General features: G+C 54.6%; 1 protein-coding gene across 1 annotated transcript in view; it reads right to left on the bottom strand.

Annotated features, from left to right (window-relative positions):
- The window catches only part of LOC134023840 (intermembrane lipid transfer protein VPS13B), a 152,059-nt gene extending 126,296 nt beyond the window's left edge, over positions 1-25,763 (bottom strand). The window contains exons 1-3 of the mRNA XM_062466198.1: positions 25,710-25,763; positions 24,949-25,153; positions 24,131-24,310 (exon numbers count right to left, since the gene is read on the bottom strand). Coding sequence (XP_062322182.1) covers positions 24,131-24,310; positions 24,949-25,153; positions 25,710-25,763 — 439 coding nt within the window. The remainder of the gene's footprint in view (positions 1-24,130; positions 24,311-24,948; positions 25,154-25,709) is intronic.
- Between the last annotated feature and the right edge of the window lie 1,836 nt (positions 25,764-27,599).

Genomic DNA, 27,599 nt, shown 5'->3' with positions numbered 1-27,599 from the left:
TAAACAGTCCAGAACAGTCCTACAGGCTAAGCAGTAGGACTGTTCTGGCTTCCCACGGGGCCGGTCTACAGTTACCCCTGTAAGCAGAGCTCAGGGGCAGTAGCGAGGGGCTGAGATGGAGAGCAGCCAGCGAGGTCTGCACTCCAGTCTGCCCCCCCCCTCCCCCCCCTCCCCCTCCCCCCACTCCCCACCCCCCCCCCCCCCCCCCCAGTCAGAAGCAGGGAGGTCAGACATCTGTCTCATCTACAGGGCCCTGAGAGGGACAAATAATGGAGGGCTTTGGGATGTCATCCCCCCTAATCAATGTGATAAGTGAGTCGTGGCTCCGTGGGATGGATGCGTGTGACTGGCCAGACATACCCCTGTGAACCGGATGGAGCGCATGCAGGGGACAAAGCGGAGGCGCCCGACAAGCTGCGTCTCATCCTAATGTTTCCCCCCCTGTCAGAGGGGAGCATTTATCCCCATCACTGTAGTTCCCTGTCCCATTGGCTGGCCTGGTGACTCATAGCTGTTATCTATGGACTCCAACCATCATTTACTGTGTGTGTGTGTGTGTGAGAGAAAGACAGAGAGCAAGAGAGAGAGAGAGGGAGAGAAAAAAGGGCAGAGCAACTTTCTCAGGTCCAGATGTTGATAAGCGACTGCATGGCCATCGATATCCCCTCCACCACATTTCTGGGGCTTCATAAATTCACATTAGCCCCCCTTGGCGATGAAAAGCAAAACGGTGTGCGTGTGTGTGTGTGCACGCTTGTACGTGTGTGCAGAAGCTCCCTCTTGCCATGGTTGTAACTAGAGCAGAGCCCTCTAGATCGTGGCTTCAGCTGTTATCTATTCTGCTCTCTCCCCCCCCCCCCATCTCTCTATTCCTCTTCCTTCTAATGGAAACTCACGGCTAATGGGAATCCCGGACGTGACCCCGCCCCTGTCATCGCGGCGGCGTTTGGGAGGACAGACGAGGCCGTCTGATTGCGGGAACAGGACACGTGTTTGTGGAGACCCGACTGAGGAGCACAGAGCTGGAGAGATCAACAGATCACGAACTTGGACAGCAACGTGAGGAGACAGTTCGCTGCTAGCCAAACCCTGACCGCACGCACCTGCGCACACACACACACACACACACACACACACACACACACACACACACAGGGAGGTCACCTGGGAGCCAGAGAAGAGGATCCTTAATTTCATGACCTCACCTCTCTCATCCCTCCTTCCCTCTCTCCTTGCCTTTCCCCCTGCTTCTCCCAGCTACGCCGCCCTGAGGAACATGGATGACAGGTCCATGCTTCTGTACAGGAGCAGGACCAGTGTGAAGGATCTCTCAGCAGGATCTCCGACCTAGAGGGCTGTGGGTTCAGGTATCCATGGCTACAGCAGCATGCAACACGGCTCCTCCTCGGTGTGTGTGTGTGTGTGTGTGTGTGTGTGTGTGTGTGTGTGCACGCACGCATGCGTCACCCAGTCCCCAAAGGTGTCGCTGCTTGATCCCGGGACAGAATTATAAATACATCTGACTACAGACCCATCTGGATGATGTTGCCGGGGAAACGGTGAATCGTGTTTTAGAAAAGTCACCCTCTTCTCTCCCTTTCCTCCTCGTCCTCCCCATGGTAGACTGGGGATTACAGCTCCTTAAGACACAGCCTTAAGTGGTTGCACATTTCAACCATTTAGCAATTTGGCCTAATAGGTTCAGGCTGAGCGGGACATCTGCAGGCGAGGAGGGTTCTGGGTCTGGGTCGTCATGGCAGCCATGTCCTGGGAAGAGAACCAGGAAGTGGTGACCGTGATGACACGCCACCGTCTCCCAAGGATGAGCTCACTGCTGATTGGGGGGGATTGGACACTGGATACGCCAATTTGAAGACAGGCGAGGGAGAGGGGGATACTCAAGGCTAGAAATGAAGGCGAAGGATCGGCTCATTACAACTGACACGGTCGTGACCTCGCTGATGATGTGCTTGGTTGCCGTAGGGGCCTGATAACAGGTCTAATAGTGAGGCCTACGCTGTGAACGTAGAGTTACCAGGTCAGATGCAGGACACACACCGGGAGGTTCTCGAGGGGAGCTTTTTATTTGAGTTCATTCAGCACAATGCATGCACACACGGGATGTTAATCGAACGCACTTGAAAACATCCAGTTCTGGAGTTAGACTGCCACGCACACACAAACACACACACGAAGCAAAGCAACAAGCAGGACATGGTCCTCTCAGAGAGACATGCCCCTGGTCTCTCTAGTCTGTAATTACTGAGACACACCATGACTTCACAGTTCTGTCAGACAAGAGTCTCTCAACACTGAGAGCTACCACTACCGAGTGATCTCCCCGTGGCGCTCGCAGCCTAACCATCACTCTGAGGGGGGACGTGTTTACGGTTGAGCCTGTCTGTTTGAAACAGACAAACAGGCACGCACGCGAGCATGCACACACGCTGGGCACACCTTCATTAACACCGCACACCCAACCGCCACTAACAATGATAAGTCAACGACCATAAACACACACACAGAACATCAAATACTCCCCGCTTACTCACAGCAGACGGGAGGAGGGAGAGGAGGAAGAGGAGGGAGAGGAGGAGGGAGTGGAGGAGGGCATGCCTTTGAAGAATAAAGCTCCGGCAGTGTGGCTTGTGCTTCCTCCTGTAATCATGTTTACCAACAGAGCTGACAGCCAGGGACCAATCAGAGCCCAGCGCCGGGCCCCCGTCTCTCACGGTCTCTTCAAAAGGGCCGAAGAACCACAACAAACAGAAGGTCAGTTCGGACATTCCAACACTCGAACCGTCTGCGTCGTCTTCCCCCGTCCTCATCAGATCCGAGCTGAACACACACGTATCAGGGCCTCGCCAGCAGATTCTGAAGTGGTCCAAGACGCCCCTAGATGAATGGCTCCCCTGACACACTTAACTTGTGGTGAAAATGTTCTCTGTCTAGACTCACGGCATCCCCAGGGATATCCGGAGACTTTTTAGCCATGTTCTGTTCTCTCCTTCGCGCTCTCTCCGTCTCCCAGCGAGGCCATGGTGGTAGCCCATTTTAGGGAAGAGAACCAGGGAGAGAGCCATAACGGAGGGGGAGAAAAATGTGTGTTCAGCCGAGGGGCAGAGAAAGAGTAATAGAAAGAGAGAGAGAGAGATGGGCAAAGTTTGCTACAGTGCCTTCATTTTGAACGTAGGTGAGCCTACAAAGACCATCAACACAGCCACTAACGCACGGGTCACAAAAACCCATGTGACCTGAAGGTTTTGGATCCGATCCCAAACAGGGGGGGGTTCAGTTCGGGAGCCCTCACTGCACAGTGGCCTACTTTGTGCCAATGGGGGCGGAGACACTGGCTCTTAACGAATCAAAGAGGTTGGAGTCTGGTTTGTTTTCACAGGACCCAGGGCCCCCCTGAAAAAAAGAACGCTTAAATAAAATAAACGTTTAATTTGACTGAAATTGGAGGCAACAAGCGCTGCTGTAAAGAGGGGCTGTGAAGTGTGAGTCCTGCGGTCTGGGTTAATCCTGATTGAGGAACCCCTGAGTTGAAATGTCAGCAATATGAGACTAAAACAAAAATAATTACACCGAGAGGTAATGAACAGCACTGCCTGGGGGGAAGGAGCGAGAGAAGGAGAGAGAGAAATAAAGAAAAAGAAAGCGCGCGAGAGAGAGAGAATGTGCCACCATTTCTCAAAAGTGGCTGAAACTGCAGAGCCTTATTTGTCTTCCTCCACGCAACTAAACCAGTAAGTTCCCCCAGTGAAATAATAAATTCAGCTACAAACACATGCACGCGCACACACACACACAAGACATCTGGCCAGCTAGGGTAGTATTAAGACTAATGACCATGTAGCAAGGCATGATGAATATGACAACACACAACTCCTACACACATACACCAGCCTCCCCTTATCTCTCCTCTCTTCTTTCATCTCCAGTGTTGTGTCTACACACTCCCCTCTCAGCTGTGCATGTGTATAGATGTTTCGGGGGGGGGGGGGGGGGGGCAGGTGGGGGGAGGGGGAGGGGCATAGATCACCTCACCACCCTGCTCTCCCCGCTGGCATCTCTGTAGTTAGTAGAAGGCACGTGCTCTCTCTAAAACACACACACAGCTCCACAGCTGCTGAGGGATGCATTGTTTACAATGACAGGAAGAAAACCCCCCCACATCAAAGACGTTTCATATCTTCTCCTTTTGACCGAGGAGAGGAGAGAGCAACCCCCCCCCCCAACCATGGCCGCTGGCAAAGTGCCAACGTGTACCTCCACCACCTTCAAGTGCAGCGAGAGACAGAGTAATTAAAACCAGACAAAAGGCAGGAGGAGGGAGGGAGGGAGGGAGGGAGGGAGGGAGGGAGGGAGGGAGGAGGGAGGATGGAGGGATGGATGGATGGATGGATGGAGGGATGGCTGGAGGAATGTGTCCTGATCTCTCCCGCTCTGCCCCTGGGATGGTCAACATGGACACACAGAGCATTAGCTAACGGTCCGGGACCGGGGCCAGTGCATGTTTTGGTTAATAAAGGTCGCGACCCTGTAGCAGTGCTGGATCAGGGAGAGGATAGTGTTGCAAAATAGTCGAGTGTTTGAAACGGCGTCCGTGTCGCGAGCCCTGAGGGGAATGATGTCACGTACCTGGCACACGACGCAGAGCTAAGACACTGGCCACACGCACAGGTTCACACGCACAGGCAAACCCTTCCAGGCTTCGCTTCCGTGACTGAAGCCTTGAAGGTAGATAAGGATTTCAGTCACCATGGCAACCAACGACGAACACACCTTCGCATAGAGCGCATGGGGCATTTTGTGTCTGGAGCTGCTTGTTTGGCGTGCGTAGCCTGGCATCGCCAGTGTAGCACAGTCCACAGACAAACCACGTACCATCACACCTTTCCCCTACCCCCGACAAGGAGAAAGGGGGTTTTCCTCCTTTGTCCTTATCTCCAGAGCAGGAGCTTCAAAGCTTCTGGCCCAGCATGGGGTCAGAAAGTAGACCAAAATGGCCTTACAGTATGGAGACAAAGGATTTTAAGGAAGAACTAACTTTTCTGGATTTACAAACATATTCTCAAGGACTACATGGCTCATGGACACTATTTCAATGACAGTAGTTGATGTGTTATAATGTATGCTTTCCCTTTAATGCTGTGTTGACATAATTTGATGTTTTAATGTAACTTCCTTCCCTGTTATGATAAATCAGTCAATCTTGATATCAAAATGATTCTAATCTACAAACTAAACCATTTATTAATGTTGTATTGTTATATTTCGAAGTATAAGCAATACATGGACATTTGAAATAGCTGAACTCTGAAAAGTTATCAGCCACTTCACACCTAGGCAGATCTCAGGACGACGCCCAGGTGGGGGAAAACTGACCAATGAAAGAGGTCACCTTCACGGGGACCCCCCCTTTTCCTTTGGAGTATAAAACCCCCAAACGTACAATCACCCCCGCTTGTTCGTAGGATTAAACTGAAGTGCTAGCTACATTTCTAAACTTTCCTCTCAACCTGCAAATTCACTGAGCGCCCGGAACTTTGGCCAAAGATTCCGTTGTTCTATTTTCGTTGGACGATAACGAAACCATTGACTCTACCTTTCTTCAAACCGACAAAAGTAACTACGATTTGCAATATTTCTTACCTGTGACATATTGGCATGTTGTGATTAAATTGTTGATGTTTGATTGTATTTTACAAATGAGTTAGCTTAACCCTTGCTAAATCAGTTGCCCTTGCTCGTCCATTGTTCCCACAAAGTCCCTCTCTACCTCTCTCTCTCTCTCCCTCCCCCCTTTACACGCGCTCTACACAGCCATTGTGTTGCTCGCCCTCATTTGCATCCAGCCACTGTACTACTCTGACTAACCCATAACTTATCTGGTATTTGTTCATTATAATTACATTCTCCTAAATAAATCATTGTGTATAATATTCGCGTATCACTCACGTTATCTGATCTGCTCTACTTTCATAGAATTCACGACTCAAGATTAGACTGATTATTACGAAGGCTATTATTTAAATATTATTCAATAAGGTTTCCTCTATCCCTTTAACAATAAGAGGTGGTGCCCACAAGAACTACATACTTTATTATAAATTAAGTATTGCTAATCTTAAACGAGCAAACCCCGCTACACCAGGCTCTCTGGGCACCACGGCAGCGAGCAGCGCTGGTGAGAGTCCGAGTTTGTGGCCGGACACAGATGACGGGGATGATATCTCCAGTCGAGAATTTTCCATGACGGATTCGAAAAAAGACCAAAGAACAAGATGAGATTAACGAACAGAACGCTGCTACTCAGAGATCGAGAGACGGAGAGGGAGAAGGAATGACCGAAAGAGAGAGGGAGCGAGACGACGACAGACAGACCAAAAAAGAGAGAGGGGGGGGAGCGAGAGACTAAGAGAAAAGACCGAAACGGATAGGAAGAGACAGAACTAGAGAGAGGGAGACGCGGAGCGAGAGAGGGGGGGAGAGAGATGAGACGTGGGGACTGCTGCTGGCTCACCCAGCCATGAACTGTCTCTTAATACCTCAGGATGGGTGATAATATCTCTGGCTGCGCACCACTCTGTTCTCCCCCTCCTCTCCGCCTCCCTTCCTACACCCACCCCTCCCTCCCTCCCTGCCTCCCTCCCTCCCTCCCTGCCTCCGTCCCTCTCCCCACCCCGCCCTGACCTTCACTGCTGTGAGATGCAGCCACCACGCCCCAGACCAGCTTGGAAGAGAGAGCCGTCATCCAGCCTCCCCAGTCTAACTGACCACCTGGTACCAGAACCGGCTTGGAAGAGAGAGCCGTCATCCAGCCTCCCCAGTCTAACTGACCACCTGGTACCAGAACCGGCTTGGAAGAGAGAGCCGTCATCCAGCCTCCCCAGTCTAACTGAACACCTTGTACCAGACCGGCTTGGAAGAGAGAGCCGTCATCCAGCCTCCCCAGTCCAACTGACCACCTGGTACCCCAGAACACCGAGCCATCCATACTGACACACGACAACACAAGCCGATCCCAGTCAGCCTCAATCAACACCTAATCATTCTCAAATCCACGGGTCCTCCTTCGTTGACACCGTAAAGGGTTCAGGGGTCGGGGGAGGGAAGCCCGCAACACCGACAGGACAAGGTCGGAAGGGAATATTCACAGCCTTGAATTACAGCACAGCTTTGCAGAGAAAACACGGCAGGCTGGATTTACAAGGTTCAGAATGAAGCCTGCATGTCCATGTAGAGCCTGGCGCAGCGCGAGAAGAAATACTACAGTAATTACTCCCCGCTCACTTTGAACCCCACGTGGCCCAGCCCTGCTAATCTGCTGTAGTTATTTACGACCTTACATTATAAGGACACTTTATGAGGAAACCCAAATCTCCTAACATCGAGAATTATCGTAAAGCCCGATTTGATCGAGGTAGAGATAGGAGGCGTCGTGAAGCTATTGATATGATGAAAGCGCCGGAATTCGCGGGTGAGGAGTTCGCGGCGTGTTTTGTTTACGAGCGGCGGAGTCCCTCGATGAAAACACTGTTTCCTCAGAACCGGACCGCTGTTGAACGATTCCCAGCAAACATCTCTTACACACCCCCCCCCCCCCCCCCCCCCCCCCCCGTCAGGCTCCTGGAGCAGCTACAGAGGACGGCGGTCGTGAAAGGTCGTCCAATCAGAGTCCGCCTGGCCCTGAGGACGGAGAGACCTGCCGACGACCCTCACCCTCTCGTTCGCATTTCACCCTCTCACTCGCGGCCGTCCTTTAAGCTTTCTTCGGAGACGTGGTTGCTTCGTCGCTCCCTCTCTCCGAGGGCGTGCCACGTGTCGGCGTCGCTAACGGCGCGTAGCGTGGTCCTGGCGACGCGTCAGAACAGGGAGCGGTGCTACGGCTGCCGTCACGCTCGGCCGCCGCGGCCATCAGACCCTGAGCAGAGGGGACGGTCAGTCGAACCGGGCCGACACTATAGAACACTGAACGCAGCTGGTTTTCACAGTTCTGAAAAGGTATCACTCGCTTCCTCTCTCCCACCTCTATCTTTCTTTATTCCTTCCTTCTTTCTACCCTCTCTCTCTCTTTCTCTCTTTCTGTGTCACAGGACATGCACATCTGTGCACCCGCCCCCCCCCCCCCCTAACCATACTGCAGGTTTATTTGACAAGAAAACGACCCTCTCTCTGTTTAAGCGTTCTCCATATTGTCATCTGCAAATATTTATTTGTAGAAGAGAGAGAGAGAGAATGGTGGAGGGCCCACATTCCTCTTCCGGAACGCTCCGTATCCAGCGCTGAGCCGTGTTTACGACAGCGGCGCTTTCACACGGTGCCTTGCATAAATATACCTTTAGCCCCGCGGGCCGGGCCGCGTGGAGCATCTGGCTGGTGTGGACATCTGTCACCCACGACCAGACGTGGATACAGTTTCCCAATGTTCCTGCACACTGGGCTCTCTCTTAGTCATGTAAACGAGGCACGGACACACACACAAAAGCGGGATGGAGAGAGACTTGGACTGGGCCTGGACACTGGACTGAGAACAGAGAGGAGAGAGAGAGAGAGAGAGAGAGAGGAGAGAGAGAGAGAGAGAGAGAGAGAGAGAGAGAGAGAGAGAGAGAGAGAGAGAGAGAGAGAGAGAGAGAGAGAGAGAGAGAGAGAGAGAAAGAAAGAAAGCGAGAGAGAGACAGAGAGAGACAGAGACAGAGAGAGCGAGAGCGAGAGCGAGAGCGAGAGCGAGAGAGAGAGAGAAGAAAGAAAGAGAGAGAGGCCACTAGGGGGCAGTGATGTCACAAGGACTTGGCAGGGGTCAGTCAGGCATGCTCATTAAGGGAGGGAGGGCGGGAAGGAGGGAGGAAAGGGGCGAGGGGGAGGGGGCATGAGGGGGACAAAGAGAGAGAGAGGGACAGAGAGGGGGAGGAGGGGCGCCCGAGAACAATCCAGGATGGAGATAGCGTATACAAGTGTGAGGAGGGCAGGAAATAACAGAAAAGATTAAGGCAGCAGAGTGTCAAACAAGCGCCTTCAAAGATGGCCGCCGGAGAGCACTCAGGACCACCCACCTGCCGGCCCTCAACCATGAAGATAACAAACTACCTCCATAACGTCCACAGGACAGGACATCAGTCTTAAAACTCACGACGTAAAAAAAAGGAAAGAAATAAAGACGCACACGCTGACACACAAACACGGTGCTGTTACAGCAAGCTGTAGAGTGGGTCTAAACAGTCATGGAAGGGTAATGGGCTGTGTCATTACTCTGCCTGCCTGGGCTGGGCACAGCAGACCACATTGGACTGAACATGTGGGCCACATGCAAACCGAGCTTATCCAATGCAGCTCCCCCCAGAACTGGGCAGCCATTGTGTACAGCCTGTAGCCTGGGTACTAAGTTACAGGGCGGGTCTCAGGTCCCCTCACCCGGAGTCAAGGTTACAGATTAACATCGAAGCGAGCATCAACGAAGACAAATGTCATTGGGCACTCTTCCCAGTCACAGAAAGAATCAACAACTTCAAGTCTAGAACAAAGTCAATCGATACAATTCCCCCCCAAAAACGACCCCAATGAAACGTCCCTCCCTTCCCCTCTCCCTCGAAGTGGCTTTCCAGTCGTACGCTCGCGCCTTCTCCGCGCACGCACTTTCAAAAGCAGCCACTCGTGGCTCATGCTCGTTCAGGAACGGACCGCGAACCGGCAGGATCCCCCTCAAGCACCAAACGGTGTTTACGAAGCTGCAGTTTCGACCCCCCAGTCTCTCTGTCGAGAGGAGCCCGCACACACACGGACGGCTTCACATGAGTCACGCCGACTGTGAGATACGCCCCCGTACACACACCCATCATGCACATGCATTCATCCCTAATACTGGACATAGCTACAGTAAGTACCTCTGGATCCACTCTGACACACGCCCAACACAACAGAATGATATACAGCCCTCCAACACCATGGAGCACTGCGACGGGATACTTTGAGGCTGAACATGCCGTTCTCCGAGGTGTGCGAACACATGGACTACATTGACTTGTGCTCTGAAATGGGACATTTCACGAGTATGATTCATCAGTCTTAAATTAAAAGTCAAAGTGCGCGATGGCAGGTGCAGTTGGTGAACAACCATTAGGAGAACTATGCGGCGTTCACACCTTGGTTACACACACACACACACACACGCGCGCGCACACACACACACAACCTCCCACGAACCCACCAGGATTGATTTATGGAACACTCTCCCCTGCAGACTTTCTCCCACACATACACAAACATCTACAGACAGACACACACAGATCTACACACAGACACACACACACACAACAGAGACCCCCTCTCCACGACTCCACATACGCCAAACGGTACAAAAATCCTCAAATGTCTACATTCGTGGAGGGGAGAGACCATGCTTTTGGTTGCAACCTTTAATCTTCTCAGTTCAGCTGAGAGAAAACTAATGTCATTCCACAGTGCACCGAGGTGAGAGCAGGTTGACCTCTGTGTTCTCTCCTGGCTCTCATCACCCCCGGGTCTCTGCTGTGCTCCACACACACACACACAGAAGCCGCCTCTCTGACAGCACCCTATGGCATCCCTGCCTTCTGTCACCTGAAGTGCCGGCCAGCCAATGGGGTGCGAGCTACAGTAGTGGCTGTGGTGCGGCCGTCTCCAGTCCCCCGCTGGCTCTGGGGTCTCCCTCCTCCTCCCAGCAGGGGCGACCCTACGTTCACACCCAGGCGAACTGGGGGTTTGAGCTCCTCTGAACTGATTCCAACCCCCCCACACACACACGTAACCTCACCTCCTGGGGAGTGTGAAGCGCTCTGGTGGGTTTGCTGATAAGACTGGTCTGCAGTCCTGAACCAGGCTAGGCCAGAGAGGAGCCAGGCTAGACCAGGCCAGAGAGCAGCCAGGCTAGACCAGGCCAGAGAGGAGCCAGGCTAGACCAGGCCAGAGAGGAGCCAGGCTAGACCAGGCCAGAGATGAGCTAGGATAGACCAGGCCAGAGAGCAGCCAGGCTAGACCAGGCCAGAGAGCAGCCAGGCTAGACCAGGCCAGAGAGCAGCCAGGCAGGAAGCTCCATCTCCAGGCTCAGATAGCTGAGAGCCCCTCGGCTGATAAGAGAGGTGTGAACAACAGCGGGGTGAGCCTGTCACCATGGGGGGGGGGGGCATGGGATATGGCCCGGGGGGCTGGAGCTAGGTGTGGAGGGGGCCGGGGCCTGAAGGGGGCAGTGCTGGGAGAGAAGGCAGGGCTTGTGGTTAGGACTCGGGTCACGGACTCACTGGGCCACTTTGGGGCTGTAATCCCATCAAGTGGCCCAGGGACGACCTCCACCCCCACCTTTGAGCCTCACGTCTGCTTCTTATCACACGGTTCCCTCTGGAAGGGAGGGGGGCGACCTTTGACACTCTAATCAAGAAGCATTAAGGCCTCAGTGAATTGCCCAGTGACGTGGCCACTGACTGCAGTTCTGTGGCACCCACAAACAAACACACACACACACAAAGCGAGGGATGGCACTGGATGAAACCACCATTCTCTCATCGTTTCCACACGTTCTTCCATGCGTCCCTCATCCCAACCCTGCTGTCCGTCTGGTCTAGTCAGAGGGCACACTTTTACACTTGCAGGTTACACTTGCTCACGACACACTAGGAAGAGAGAGAGGGTGGGTCCTTGTCTCTCCAACTGTGCCAGTTTACTCCCCCCCCCCCCCCCCCCTCCTCATTTAGGCACCGGGGAGTGGTAAGTGTCCCCAGTAGCTTTGATCTTGCCCCCTCCCCATCTGATAGAGTAGGCTAATTATCTGGCTAATAGTACCTCTCCTGCACACCTCCGAAACAGGGAGGGGGGGGGGGGGGGGGCTTCACACTTTCTCCCCGGCTCAGAGGAATGTGCCAGAAACCTTATCAACCCATCTACACACCAGAACCCCCTGAGCTGTGACTGTGCCCTGCTGGCCTGAGTTCACATCACTCATGGGTCTCACACACACACACACACACACACACACACACTCACATCAGCAGCCTTGGCGTGTCAGAGGCCTTGACTGTCTGCGCTCCAGCACGTCAGACAGCCATCATGCTGCTGTCAGAGAGGCCAGACGAGTCGGGGCAAGCCTGGGCCTCGGGTGAGCTCCACGGCCCCACAGAGGTGCACCCCCCCACCCCTCCCCTCAGCCCCCAGGCCTGACCGCCACTCCTCCCCACCGACGCGGCCTCACGGCCAGTCCCTTAGCCCCCGCTGCCAGCCTCAACACTAACACTCGGCGGCCGCGCGTACATATTAGCCACAGCTCTCAAAACAAGGGCTCCGGTGTCGCCGTAAAATGTTTTCTTTATTAATTTCGGTAATGAACGGGACACACTCTCTGCTGCTGATCTCATGAATAGATCTGATGTCAGGCTCTGCTCCTATGAGTCATGGTGTAGAAAGAGGGTGTACAGCCCCCCCCCCCCCCCCCCCTTGCAGCTTATGAAAACAGAAGTCTGGTGGGTGGAGGTGGGGTGGTGGTGGGGGTTGATAAATCAGGGTTCAGAGATAAATCTGGAGTAAAGAAAACTTGCAGAGGGCAAGGCAGGGCAAGGCAGAGAGTGGAGCTAAGTGCTCGGCGTGTGTGTGTGTGTGTGTGTGTGTGAGAGAGAGAGAGAGGTCATAATGTGAGTAAAGGATGACCGGTCATGGCCTGGCCTGTCCGTGCCTACTGATACAACCAGGCTCGGGTTACCAGAGGGGGAGAGGGCCGTGCTCCTGCCCCAGCCCCCGTAACTCTCGCTGGGCAGCGGCCGGCCTCTCAGAGGGGGTCTCCTGGAGGGAGGACGGCACCTCCCTGGCCCCCTCTCCCCCCCCCCCCCCCCAAGCCCACTCCATTAACATTCCTCACCCACCTGGGAGGGGGTGTTTAAGAGGGGTGAGGGGGTGAGGGCGGGGGAAGAGCAGGGCCGGGTCAGAGGGGCAGAGCCAGGGTCTGGGCCAGGCTGTTTACACCAGAGACAGGCAGAGTGGGCCCCTCAATCACTCTCTACTGGGTCTGGCCCGTGTGCGTGAGTGTGTGTGTGTGCGTGGAATAACACAATAAATCTGCTAGTCTCTTTTCATCTCTCCCTCTCTTTGTATCTTTCTCTTTCGGTTTGTCTCGTTCGTACGTTTCACCACGCACCCCACCCCACTGTCCCTGGTTCCAAGTTCCCCAGCAGGTTTTATAGCTGGGATCTACAGTAAAACAGACGTGATGTGTGTGTACAGTTCAAATAAACACACTGTCCAGGAGGCTGTGTGTGTGTGTGTGTGTGTGGAAGGGAGGGCCAGGTGCATCCCATTTTGAAGCTACGCAGATGAATGCTACTGCTTCTCAGTGAGATGCCAAGTTAGGACAAACCGTGTGTGCAAAGTGTGTAGGTGTGTGCGCGCGCGCGCGTGCGTAGGAACAGAAAAACAGCCCGTCACTAGTTGGAACCTCACAGGCCGTGGAAGACGTGTTCTAGAACTCAGGAGTGACGTGGTGGAACCTAAAACGTGCTAGAGCACCAAACCAAGGGGGGAAAAACCGAGCGTAGAAGCGAGCGGGAATCATGACAGATGAGGCGCCAAAGTCCGATCCGTGTGTAACGTTCAACACGAACCACAGGAATAAAGTCATGGTGAAGTCAAATAAGCAAGAGTATTACACCGCGAGGCCTGCTGATGTCATTCATTTACAGTCGGGCTTTAATATCTTTCCTTATGAATCTCTCGCGAGCGTGAGTGTTAAGTGTCAATGTGTCCGCGTGCATCGTGTGCGCTCGTGTTTCCGCGGGCGTCGGGTGTGTCTGTGTGAGTGCGTGCGTGCCGTTCGTTTACGTGTGTGGGTGTGTGTGCGTGACCGTTAGGTGTTAGGTGAGACTTTGGGAGGTGAGACTACACACTGGCATCACCAGAAAACACCACGTCACCCTCCAAACACACAGCGTCCCACGCCAGCCCGCGCAGGGTGGCAGCCGACCAACACACACTCCCGTTTCCCACACATTCTAACACTATAACCCGCCTCCGCAAACGCATGACCCAACGCCTGTAGACCAAACTCTCTGAGCCTCTAACAGCCTTTATATTCAGCCCTGGCCTCGGCCAGACATCCATCATTGTTTAATCATATAGTTAGTTAGGAAACAGGTTCGCTGGCCAAGAGTTTGGAGCAGAAACAAGGCGGCAGAGTCAATGTTTGTTCAGTTTAACTGGTGACCCAGCCGAATGACGGATGGGAGGGACTTGTAGTCTGCAGCGGCCAAACTCTAAACAGGGAGGCTGAAAAAAGTAGTACCCCTGAGCTAGCCGGAGTGTGACGGGTCACAGAACAGGATGGGGGAGATGAAAGCTTTTTGAACACCAGAGGTCATCAGCTAGATGGTGAACCGAGGATGGTAAGGCTGCCTGGTGTGTGTGGCATATTGGTATGTGTGTGTGTGTGTTTGCTGGGAGAATTCCATCCCGGTGCTGTGGTGTCACATTCCATCTCAGAGAGTCCCATAGTCCCTGCAGTCTTGTGTTCCTACTGGCTGATTCCATTAATTACACGCCTCTTATTCCTGCAGAGCGGTGAGAAACCTCTCCCACACCACCCTAATTAGCTTAATTAATTACAGCTTAACCAACTGCTCCAATGCTAATCCCACATCAGTGTCAGAGACATTACACAAAATGTTCCCTCTCTCCCTCTCTCCCTCTCTCCCTCTCTCTCTAGACCACTGCAATCGCTGAGAGTTCCGGCTTTGTTCTAGAACACATCTATCAGAGCCGAGTTCTGGAACCCGTTTGTACGGCGCTGGGCTTCTAGAACTCGGGCACGCGGAACCTGGGAAAGTGAGGATGTGTGGGAAGCAGGAGGAGGAGGAGGAGGAGGAGGAGGAGGGGGGGGATGTTTCGGGGCAGGGTGCAGTGAGGTGGCTGAGCTGTGAAGAAGCTGATGGCCTCCCGTCCCTCCCACACAGCACCCCCTGCTCCCAGACCTGCGAGCTGGCAGGGACACAGCCATCAGTTCCACCTCCTGCTCATAGCACATCACTACATGCAGAACTGCTGGGAAGGGCGGAGGCTGGGGTTGGGGCTGAGGGTGAGGCTGGTGATGAGGCTGGCGCAATAGGGGGGGGGGGGGGAGGGGGCTGGGGATGGGAAAGTGGCTGGAGGTGAGGCTGGGGCTGGGAAAATGGATGAGGCTGGGAATGAGGCTGGCTGGAGCTCTGGTTGGCCAGTCAGCCCCTGCGGAGGGTTCCGTTTGCAGCATGAATCAGTAACCTGCTTTAATATGAGCCAGCGGCCCTGTGCTTGATCAGCTGTGGAACCACGAGACAGAAGGGATGAACGAGTTACAGAACACAGAAAGCGCAACACGCACACAGCAGACACGCCATCTCTAGCACAGAGACGCGCGGAAGAAGCACGTGTATTCATACGAGTAGAAGCCATGCTCGTCAGTTCCACAGCTCGTTTCTTTTCTGCCTCGGAGGGTATTAACAGGATGGACAATGAACCAGAGTGACGGCCTTCGGTGCAGAAGGGGGGGCGGGGTGTTTCTGACAGCTGGACAGGCAGTGCCAGTATCACTGCAACCAGCGGTCGTGTGTGTCGCCGCGTTATCCGCCCTTGATCGGTGGGAATAAGACGGTCCGAGCGCAGTGATGTGGCTCAGCCAATCGGTGTGATTGCGCGGCGCAGCGTTTGATGTGACTGGCTGGAATGCGGCGACCTTTGATCCAATGACAACATTCAATTAGATAAGGTTAACAGCATTGACCTGCTTCTGCTGCCTGGGCCTGCCTGGATAAAACATAAACAGTCTTTAAACCCAATGGCAGGCTGGGGATTACCACAGTCCACTTGACTAACCAGCCAGCACTAGACAGACAGAGAAGCAGACTGACAGACAGACAGACAGACAGGCAGACAAAAGTGTCTGTGGACAGGAGAAGGCCAATTCTCATCTCTTCTTTCTCTCTCTCTCTCCCTATTTTCTCCCGACCACCACCCCCCCCCCCCCCAAACTGATGAATGAAGGCGGGCAAAGTCAAAAGCAGCACAGCTGGCGAAGCGCTTGGAAGGGGGAGAGCTGCCTCTCTCTTACGCCCGGGAGGGGGGGGACAGCCCCCCATGTATAATGACCCCGGCCCCGTAACTCAACGGGCCCGCGGCCACTTGAAGAGCTCCGCGCCGCCTCCCCAGAGGACTCCCGTCAGGCGCTCGCAGAGTGGCCCCCCTGACAAACACTCGGGATGGATTGCACTTTCCCGGAGGACGGATGGGGTGGCCGAGAGAGCGTCTCGACACCCAGTAGCACGCGGGCTACACCAGCGCTCTCCAGCTGCCCGGGAGCCCCGGGGGGTACGGCCCCCACATGGGAGGAGGGAGAGGAGAAAGGGACGGAGGACGAGGACAAGAAGGCTCGTGTTTAACCTCTGGAAGGGGAAGAGGAGCAGGCATGATGAAGCCTGGGCATTTCTTCGAAAAGGAACAACTCTGGTCACACCGATCACCCAGGTCCCACCCCCCCCCCCCCCCCCACCCCCCCGCCTCTGAACACGACCCACAGATCAAAGGGATGGCGGGAATTTCTGCACGTCAGAGACGGGGGCCCCAGAGCGCATGTTCACACCCCTTGGACGGATGGCGGAGTCTCCCCTGGGCTGCAGAAAAAGAGCAATTAGCTCCGTGCTGGGTTAATGACTGCTGTGAGAGGTGTGCCGGCTCTGCTTTCACATGGAGAACATTATCTCGGCCCTGCCACCCTCCTCCTCCTTCATCTTCTGGATGAGAAGCAGCACTGACCCTGAAGGACCCTAGTTCACCCCCCCCCACCCCCCCCCCCCCCCTCACACACACACACACACACCACCACCAAGCCTGATAGCTGGTGACAGTTATCTCCAGAAAGCTCAGAGCGTGACCACTGTAGCAGTCACTCACCCACCCCAATCCCTGCCTCCGACACGGCCTCCAGCCTCTACCCCTGCCTCTGACTACCTCCAGCCTCAACCCCAACCCCTCACTCTACCTCCAGCCCCAACCCCCGACTCTTCCTCCTGCCCATGACTTTGCCCCCTTCCCCAGCCTCTGACCCTAGCCTCAATCCCGAGCCTCAGCCCCAAACTCCAGGCCGGCTTTAAGCACTGTGAGAGTGCTCTAAGTAGCCCAACACTTCACACTCCAACAGCTCCTCTAATGGGCCATAATTGACCTCAATACCCGGGCCTGATCTCTCCAGGGAGGGGGGGGGGGGGGGGGGGGCGAGGCACTGGGACAAGTCATACGCCTTACCTATCCCTGAGCAGCATCGGCCCCTAGCTGCACGCCTCACTAAGACATGAAGCCACCATGGGAGAAAGTCCACCAGAACCACCACAAACAAACCCTGTGTGGGCCTCTCAGGGGACGCCGGCTGCGACGATGAGTAAGCGTAATTCCAGGACTGACTCCAGCTTGTCATGGAGATAAAAACTTGCTCCTGGTTCAGTAAATAAAAACCAATGCTTGTCTAAGACACCATATCTCTCTGTGTTGTTCTGACGGCTAACAGCCAAGAACTACACACACACACACACAGGCTCGCACCCACCCACACACGCTCGCACACACTCACACACTCAGAGGCAGGGTTGTTTACAGTATAGTGGGAGGACATGGGGAAGTGGAGAGGACTGTCTGGAGGCTAAACTCACTGTCAACATGGAGGAGAACTGTCTGACCAACATCTCAAGCCAGCAAGCACAGCTTATCTAGGGTGCAGCAGTGCACAAGCAGGCCGAACAACCAGCCTGAACAAGCAGCCTGAACAACCAGCCTGAACAACCAGAGAAATGGAAAGATAGGCATGGAGAGAGAATAGGGGGAGAGAGGGAGAAGTGAAGAGAGAAAGAAAGAAAGAATGAAGAAGAAAGAGAGAGAGCGAGAGACAGAGAGAGACAGAGAGAGAGAGAGAGAGAGAGAGAGAGAGAGAGAGAGAGAGAGAGAGAGAGAGAGAGAGAGAGAGAGAGAGAGAGAGAGAGAGACGGTCATCTCAGTAGTGGTCAGTCAGCAGAGAGCAGCTTCACATCATCAGCAGGAGTCTGGGCTGTGTGTCCTTTAACACCCCGGCTGAGCCCTGCGCTCACAGAGAGAAACACCAGCATGATGGATGACTGGGGGAGACCAGGGACTGCCCCCCTCCCACCTCCCCGTGGCCCCACCCTGGTCCTGGGAAGCTGCCCACCACCATCTCACACCCCCGGCCATGGGGGCTGGCCAGGCCCATCCAGGGGTAGGGTTTCGGGGGGGGGGGGGGGGGTTTGGTGGGGGGGGGAGGGGTGGCAGATCAAAGCAGCTAGTCCTCCCCTGCCACCTGCTCTCATTAGTCTCCTGGTCTATTGCTGAGGCTGAGCTGAACACACCTGTCTCTCTCACACACACACACACACATTTTTATAAGGCACACACAAACATAAACCTACCTCTTCTGTCAACACACACACACACATTTTCACATGGCACACACACACACGTGCATACATAAACAAAAGCGTACATTCATACATAAACACGCAAAGACACATGTTCAAACTACTCGCATGCACATTCCTACACCCCCCCCCCCCCCCCCACACACACACACACACACACACCCGGGCACTTCACGCACAGCTTTGGAATAAAACAACAACCCTCTCCATAAAATGCACATTCCCACACATCTGTCAAGCACCACAAGCGTCTTCCATTGTTTACCCTAACCGATAAAAGATGTGCGTTCCGGCGAGCGCGCCGCACATGTGGCACGCCGGAGGAACGTGCTGTCATCGTCCGCCGCGTGACATCACGCCGCTGCTCCTTCCAGCTCCAGCTGAAGCAGCGGGGGAGCGGGACGCCGGCGCAACCTGTGTCGACACAGCGCTAGGGTGATCGGGAGCAGCGCACCAACTCCCGTCTTTAACACCGGCTCAATCCGGACTGTCTCTACGTCCCGGGGACTGCACTCTGGGAGAGAAAACAGGTTTGAGAGCAATTAGGGGACGAAACATGTTTGGTTTTACAGGCCGCGGGTATTCTCGGAGGGTCGATTTTCCTCTTCGTTTTTTCATAATCCCTCCCAATGTGTTTAAATTAAGATTAAAGATAACTTTGTTCCCATATTCCCACTGCTCCAGTGGTATGGTGAAGAGATCAGATCTGGGGGGGGGGGGGGGGTTGTGTGTCTGTGTGTGTATGTGCGTGTGTGTGGTGGGGGGATCTTTATGTGGAACATCTCTAACATTTGCTCTGCTCTCTGTGTGTTTGATTAAATGTAACATTCTGAAATCCCGGAGTTCTGAGAAAAGCATAAATCATTGTCTCACAGCTGCTGGGGTGCCTAGGGAAAACACATGCACTTTCTCTCTCTCTCTCCCTCTTTCTTTCTCTCCATCTCTTTTTCCAACTCTCCCTTTTTAGCTTTCACCCCCCCGCCCTCCTCTCTGTTCTCTATGATCATACACCCACCCCCCCACCCCCGCTTGGGGGAACACCTGCATTGCTGGCGGTCTGCCATGTGGTTCACCAGGGGCCCCTGAACCCTGGCTCCTCACACGCCCTCGTGGCCCCCCCCACCCAGGCTGGGCTGGGCTGGTGGGTCCAGGGTCTTTAGCCTCCTTGTGCTCCCCAAGGATGACAGGCCACAGCAGCAGTCTCTGTCCAGCCTGCTAGCTGCCTGACAGCCCAGGCTCTCAGATGGGGCTCTCAGATGGGGGTCTTGGAGGCATCCCTGGGTCCAGGGAAGCCTGGTTTTGTATCCTGGGCAGCCTGGTTCTGGGTCCAGGGCAGCCTGGTTCTGGGTCCAGGGCAGCCTGCTTCTGGGTCCTGGGCAGCCTGCTTCTGGGTCCAGGGCAGCCTGGTTCTGGGTCCAGGGCAGCCTGGTTCTGGGTCCAGGGCAGCCTGCTTCTGGGTCCTGGGCAGCCTGCTTCTGGGTCCTGGGCAGCCTGGTTCTGGGTCCTGGGCAGCCTGCTTCTGGGTCCAGGGCAGCCTGGTTCTGGGTCCTGGGCAGCCTGGTTCTGGGTCCAGGGCAGCCTGCTTCTGGGTCCAGGGCAGCCTGGTTCTGGGTCCTGGGCAGCCTGGTTCTGGGTCCAGGGCAGCCTGGTTCTGGGTCCTGGGCAGCCTGGTTCTGGGTCCAGGGCAGCCTGGTTCTGGGTCCTGGGCAGCCTGCTTCTGGGTCCAGGGCAGCCTGCTTCTGGGTCCTGGGCAGCCTGCTTCTGGGTCCAGGGCAGCCTGGTTCTGGGTCCTGGGCAGCCTGGTTCTGGGTCCAGGGCAGCCTGGTTCTGGGTCCAGGGCAGCCTGGTTCTGGGTCCTGGGCAGCCTGGTTCTGGGTCCAGGGCAGCCTGGTTCTGGGTCCTGGGCAGCCTGGTTCTGGGTCCTGGGCAGCCTGGTTCCAGGTCTGGTCCTTGTGGCCCCCAGTTTGGCCTGGACCACTGCCCATGACCCCCCTACTCCTTCTGTGTTTCTCTACATCTCTCTCTCTCCGCCCCAATCTTTCTTCATCTGTTCTTTTCGTCCGCATTCTCGATGCCTTTTTAATCACGCCATTGATTTCTCATTACTCACAGTGTCATAACACGAAACGCACATCTGAATCATGTACCGTTCTTTGTAAAAAAAAAAAAAAATATGTAAAAAAAAAAAAAAGAAAAAAAAAGAAGAAAAGAAAAATGCATAAAGCATGAAATGATTGGCTGGAACCCTCCTGCGTCTGCCAAGAGCTCGTATTGTGGACCATTCCATCTGGAAGGAGCTCTCAATTAGAAGAACTCATCTGGGACCATCACGTTGTACCACGAAGGGTTAACAGCCAATATGAAATTATTATACGCACTTGGCCCCGTAAAAGAGGCCGTTTCAAAGCCATGTTCCTCAGTTCTTTTTGCGATAAATCCCACGCCTTTAATTGTGTTTAATTTATTAGAATGTTCCAACCTCAGCTGTACTAAACCAAAACAGATTGGTCTGGAGAGCCAGGAGCTGGGCGAGCATAGCCTCCCATTTTCTAACTTAATTGGAATTTCGTTTTTTTTTTGGGGGGGGGGGGGGGGTTCTTTTATTTATTCTCTGGTAAACAATTAGACAGGATCCAGATGGAGATGTTCTGATCCGGAGATGGCCTGGTCCACGTCCCGAGGAGAAGAACACGCGTTGGGGCCCGCATTAAAACACCTGGCGCGGCCTAGCCGCAGAACCAGCTAGCCTACAGCTACCGTAGCTTAGCTAGCTAACCAGGCTCCTTCCACAGGATGAGTAACAGCTTCTACATCATCACAAGGTATTATATTGTCGGTTGTTATTTTATCAGTGGTTACAAACAAGTTTAATCCCTTGAAAGGGTCTCATACCAGTCTCTAATCAAGACATTGAAACTCCTAAACATTGCTTAGAAACGAGATGAAGAACAGGACTGGAGGGGAGGAGGGGAGGCTGGGTAACATCTGCCTCTGTCCCAGTGAGGGGAGGCCAGCTTCTGGGGGACATTAGGGGACTCGTTAGCCTGGTGGAGGTGACTTCCAGAGGCTGTCACAAGCAGTAGGGGATGAGATGATCCAGAGGCTGGAGGAAACCCAGGCTGGGCTTCCCTCCACTCTCTGCCCTCAACTTCATACACGCACGCATGTACGCACACACACACACACACACACACACACAGCCACGAGCAACCACACACACAAACACATTCACATACGCAAGCACACACGCGTGCACGCACATTTAAACAGTCACATACACACGGAACCGCATACACGCATGCAAGCGCACACGCGCGCGCACACACACACACACACACACACTTTTGGCACTAACCAAAAGTCAACGTCTCCTTTCCCTAAAACAAATGTTATGTTTTCCCGGAGAGAGGGGACCAACCCTTCCTGTCCACATTTAACATCATCCTGAGCCCAAACATTAGACCCAAGCTGCTACTGTATAGATCACAGCAATAATAGAAATCAAAACTTTGATCGGGATAGCTTATGTCTAATGTCGCCAGTGTGGATGTGAAGCGGGAGCTAACAGGCCCGTGAGCACAGTACTGATGGCGCTCTGAGAAGTCGAAATGGAATACACAGAGCCACATGGGAGACATAAAACGTGTTTGATCCCGGAGCCAAGTGCTGCAGAGATTCTGAAATGTCATGATCACAAACGCTGAACAGCAAGGCTGGCCCCCGGGGAGCCCCAGCGAACTGGGGGGGCGGGGCCTTCCCAACGCCACGCTGTTCCATGTTTCATCTGTGTGTGTTCGTGTGTGTGTGCGTGTGTGTGTAGGCCAGGCGTGGCATCCATCATTCCATTAACACGCCACAAATGGAGGTCTCCGACCAGGGCTCTGAAGGTCTTTTATATGAGTTTGAACCCGCAACCCCCCCCCCCACACACACACACACACACACACACACACACACACACCCACATGATGTCCAGCTTGTTTCAGCTCCTTCATCACAGCTAGGTGAAGGGATCCTGTGGGGACCTGGATTGGATCCTGTCACTTCCTGCCTCCCCCCCCCCCCCACTGACAGGTAGAAAGGAGATTAAAGCAAACTCCTGGCAGAAATACTGTGTGTTCTGCCGGGCCAGTCGAGGTGCTCTCCCCCGATTAGCACCCGGGCCCGCTGACGGCCACGCCTGCTCTGGATCAGGAGGGGCCTGCCTCTCTCTCTCTGCCTCTCTCTCTCTGTTCTCTCCATCTTTCTGCTTCTCTTTCCTGTCTTGTTCTGTGTGTCTCTCTCTGGGAAAGCAGTAAAGGGGTAGAGAAAGAGCGAACGAGAGAGAGAGAAAGAAAGAAAGCGAGACAATAAAAGGTCTCCACTTTTCCACATCTGCTGGAGATATATCCTGGGCTTCTGGGAGTCATCTCCCCCCACCCCCCAAACCCACGCCTGCTACCCCCTCCGCCTCTCCTCCCCCCCCCCCCCGACTGCCTCCCCCATCCCATCCAGTCCTCTGGTTTGTGTTCAGATCAGGTTTTAATATTCTAAAATATGTACTGCATTTATGAGCCATCGCTTTGCCGAAATAATACTCTCCCTAAATCACAATAATAGTCTGCTGAGCACTAAATAGAATTTACTGTGGTTCCTAAAAATATCTATCTATGTCTGCAGACCCATAAAAGGGGGCTCAGTGTCAGCAGAGACACGATGTTGCCTCCAGAATTTACATCAAGCCCATGTCGCTACCCTCAGGCAAACATCATCAGTGTCCATCTCTGCGTTCCTCGCGGCGTGACAGTGAGCGAGTGCCGGGGCGGGCTTTTCGCGAGCGTCCCTGACAGGACACGTCCGTGACATGACCGCGCTCGTTTTTACCGCGAGCGGCTTCAGGAGATGACGGACAGAGTGACACTGAGAGGAAATTCCTCCGTTGAGCTTGACCTCACAAATCCCCCCCCGCTCTAAACGCACTCCTCGCCTCCCCGTCAGCGAAGGCTTCAGCCTCCAGCCTCCCCGTCAGCGAAGGCTTCAGCCTCCAGCCTCCCCGGCTGGGGGCGGAGGCTGAGTGGCTCTCTGCCGCATTTAGGGGCCCCGGGGCCCCCCCGACATGATTGAAGGCCCGCTTTTGGAGTTTAAGTCAAGGGCACACGATGAATCTGTGTAGCCTGTATTAAAAGTGATGTAGAGTTGGGCTCTGAAGACAACCTAGACTCAGACTTGAGGGCTATAGTTTTCATGTGGTCTCTCAGTTTCTCCTGTAGCTGGCGTTAGCAGCGGGGGGAGAGTGTCCCAGAGCGCCTCGGAGACCTGCGCTCGGAGGGTTTTTAGTGACTCGCGGGGAAGGATATGAGAGCATGGATGTCAAGTACATCTTTTTCCGCGAGCATCAATCACGGGTCGTAGCTCAGCGGGATTCCCTGGGAGTCTCGGAGAGAGGAGAGGAGAGAGCCGCAGCCAGGAGAGGAGAGGAGAGAGCTGGAGCGAGGAGATGAGAGGAGAGGAGAGAGCCGCAGCCAGGAGAGGAGAGGAGAGAGCTGGAGCGAGGAGATGAGAGGAGAGGAGAGAGCCGCAGCCAGGAGAGGAGAGGAGAGAGCCGGAGCGAGGAGATGAGAGGAGAGGAGAGAGCTGGAGCGAGGAGATGAGAGGACCGGAGAAGAGAAGACGAGAGAGGATCTCACCTGAGTTCCTGCAGTCGTGTCCAGTCTGGGGCACCTGGACAGAGAAGGCCAGCAGGTCCGGGGCCAGGAGAGACTCGGGCTTGCGGACCTCGTTGAGCCAGCGGCGCCTGTGGAGCTCCTTGGTGTCGGAGGGGCCCTGGATCAACGGCACCAGGCGCTCCTTCGCCCCCTCCGCCGAGCCTGGACGAGAGAGGACGGCTTTAGTCCAAAACGTGGCTCCCACAGCCCCTAGCATCCCCTTCCCCAACTAGCCTAGACGTGGAGCAGGTAAGACAGGTAGGGAAACAGCATGGCGGCTCGCCTGGGAGCGCAGGGCAGGAAGGAGAAGATGGACCTGCTGAACTCTACGTGGTTCTGAACTCCCCCCCCCCCCCCCCCCCCACAGACCAGGACAAGACACGAGACATCTGAGATCAGAGATATCCCAGAGATCAAGGAGATACCAGTCCTTCTATTCCAGTCATCAAATAGCTGGCCAGAGCTCAACAACAGCACCAAACGAGATAGCAGTGATGCAATACCATATCTGGAGTGAGGGACTGCACATGGGGGGGGGGGGGGGGGGGGTGAGAGAGAAAAAGAGACAGCAGTGTGGCGGCAATGAGTGAGGCGAGAGAGAGAGAGCGAGAGAGAGAGAGAGACAGAGAGAGAGAGAGAGAGAGAGGGAGACAGAGAGCTAAGGGAGAGAAACAGTGACAGAAAGCGAGAGACAAAGAGCGAGAGAAGGTGTGTAAACGTGAAGACAGGGGAGTCCAGGCGGGCTCTCTCTCTCCCCCCTACACAGGCAGTAAAGTTTAACAGGGCACAGCTGCACACACCTGGGGTCCTGGCACACACTTTAACAGCTCCCACGGTCCCAGAGGCGCAGTGCAGTGTGGCGCGGCTGCAGATCTTCAGCTCCACGTTCTGGACCGAGGCCTCCAGGGTCGGGCCTGGGCTCGGGGGTTTCACACCTAATAAAAGCAAAAAAAACACAGAGCCAGGATGAGGTGGCGTCCGGCAGGTTTCGCAGCGCCACCACTGCTACTTCGTTAAACACCTGATTGGCCTTTTCGTTGTCGGTGCTGACCCCTGTTCTGGAGAGTCCTTACACACTCACACACACACACACACACACACTAACATACCACTAACCAGGTGCTCCAACTCTAGCTAGTTTGGGGAAGCCTGTTGTGTGTGTGCATCTGGTAGATGTGCTCTGAGGGGAACAAGGTGCATTGCAAGGTGCTGTGAGGGCCTGGGGAGGGGGGGGGGAGGGGCTGGTGAAACAGTCAGGTGGGACCCCAGGTGGTCCTCCTCCGCTGGCCGTTAAACGCTGCAGTAAAAAAGCGTGCGCCGATCTACCTGCATCATCGAGCAGAAACGCTTCCTCATCAGAGGGTTGGAGCAGAAGACGAAAAAGATCTGGAGATTGAGATCTTCAAACTGTCCTCAGTCTACAGTTCAGACTCGAGTCGGATTGTATGCTCCCTCTCTTCCCCCCCCCCCTCTCTCTCCGTCTCCACCTCTATCCTCCTATCTCTCCCCCTCTCTCCCCCTCTAACAGCAGGGTTGCTCCGGCGTTAATCCTGACTGCTACCACGTCGTCTGTTCTGTGGCAAAGGGCCAGGTGGAAGAACTGCCTGCCTGCCATCTTTCCAAGGACAGAGAGAGCGTTAGCGCTGTGGCGAGAGGAATCACACACACAGCATTATGATATGTCAATGTTATTTCTATGGTGAGTGGAGGGGAGGGGGGGGGGGGTGAATGGTGGATGGAAGGAGAGAGAGCGAGGGAAGGAAGGGGCGAGTGGAGGGAGCGAGGAAAGGCTTGATTGGTAAAAGATACTGTGAGGTTTCGAGTTTTGACGAGGCGAGCGCCTTGCCAAGCCCTAGGAGCAGGGAACCCGTCCATAGCGTGCGCACTCCCTCCTGGCAAGCTGGCACTGTCATCGCGCTCTGACATCACCTGTTCCAGCCCGGGGCCTCACGCTTTTCACCCAAACGCTTTCCGTCACACAGACACTGGTATTCCGTTACCCATGGAGCCATCACGGCTCTTGAGGGGCCCCCGGGCGGAACTCGAGCAGAACCCCGACAGAACCCTAGCGGAACCTGCCGGCGTTTTCATCTTGGCAGCAGGAGCCCAGGAGAAAGAGAAACACACTTGTTTTCTCCTGTGTTCCTGGGGAACGCAGCGCATAAAAGGCTTCAGGAGGCGACGGGTGGCTGGGGGGCGGTGTGTGTGTGTGTGTGTGTGGGGGGGGGGGGGGGGGGGGCGTACAGACTCCTAATAAATACCAGCGATCAATATTGAGTCAATAAAGAAACGCTGAGGGGCTGCCAGAGAGAGCAGCGGGCAGGCTCTCCTGCTTGGCGGCACGCCAGGCCATTACTCCGTAACGGTGTCTGGACCCGTTCCAGCTGCGCTGCTTAAAGAGCACTCAGGAAACAGAGGCAAGTCCGAACCATCCACTCCTCTCCTCCGTCCTCTGCTTCTCTTCATCCCTCCATCCCTCCGTCCTGATGGATGGTTTACTCCGCAGCCAGACAGGCCGGCCCGAGCAGAGGATGAGGTACGGCGTTGGGAGGTTGAGCTCTGATTGGACAGACTGCTCCGGGTTGGGGGAAAAGCTGAGGCCTAATTGGACCGACTACTTACTGATGGTATAAAAGCTCAGGCTTGATTGGTTGGACTAGTCTGAGACCACCTTCCTAAACGAGAGTGCTGTTTTTCATCTTCACAAATAGACTTATGACTGGAGGAAGATGAAAGAGAGAGACAGAAGGAGGGAGGGGGGGAGGAAGGAGGGAGAATTACAGGCAATTGGAGAAATTGTTAGAGTCTGGTCTAGGGGGTCAGGGGATGTGATTCGTTCGTCTGCCATTCCCCACTTCCCTCAGACAAATTACCCAGAACCCCTTCCACCTGCCTGCTAGGCCCCTGGAGTGTCCAGGTGCTAGTCACAGGAAAAACCTGTCTGTCTACCAGAGCTAACCTGTCTGTCTCACTGACCTTGGACCTCCAGGTGGATTCTCTCTTACAATGCTTCCTTATCCACCCTCCCTCCCTCCCACTCTCCCTCCCACTCTCCCTCCCTCCCGTCCTCTCCTCCTGGAAACAATATCCACGTATTGATCATAAAAAGACACAGAGCCACTCGGGATATTATTGAGTGTGTCTGGCAACACCACCTCAAACACACATTACCCTCCACCCCTCTCCTCCACCCCCCCTCGGTTGGACCTCAATATACTGGTCTCCAGAGAGGTGGTATCTCCATACTGGTCTCTAGAGAGGTGGTGTATCTCCATACTGGTCTCCAGAGCCCAGTTAGTTGAGCCATCACCCACCAACATGATGGAGATGTTAAAAGAGTGGCGGAGCGCCTGCCTCTGGAGGGGGTCAGGGGTCATGGGTCAGAGGCCAGTTCTCAGGCCCAGCCTTTGATAAATGGCCCAGGCAGTATCGGTGGAGAGTATCCCCTTGC

This window comes from Osmerus eperlanus, chromosome 7, assembly GCF_963692335.1.
Source record: "Osmerus eperlanus chromosome 7, fOsmEpe2.1, whole genome shotgun sequence".
NCBI lineage: Eukaryota > Metazoa > Chordata > Actinopteri > Osmeriformes > Osmeridae > Osmerus > Osmerus eperlanus.
Note: the sequence above shows the minus strand (reverse complement) of the source record. Positions and strands in the feature narration are given on the sequence as shown.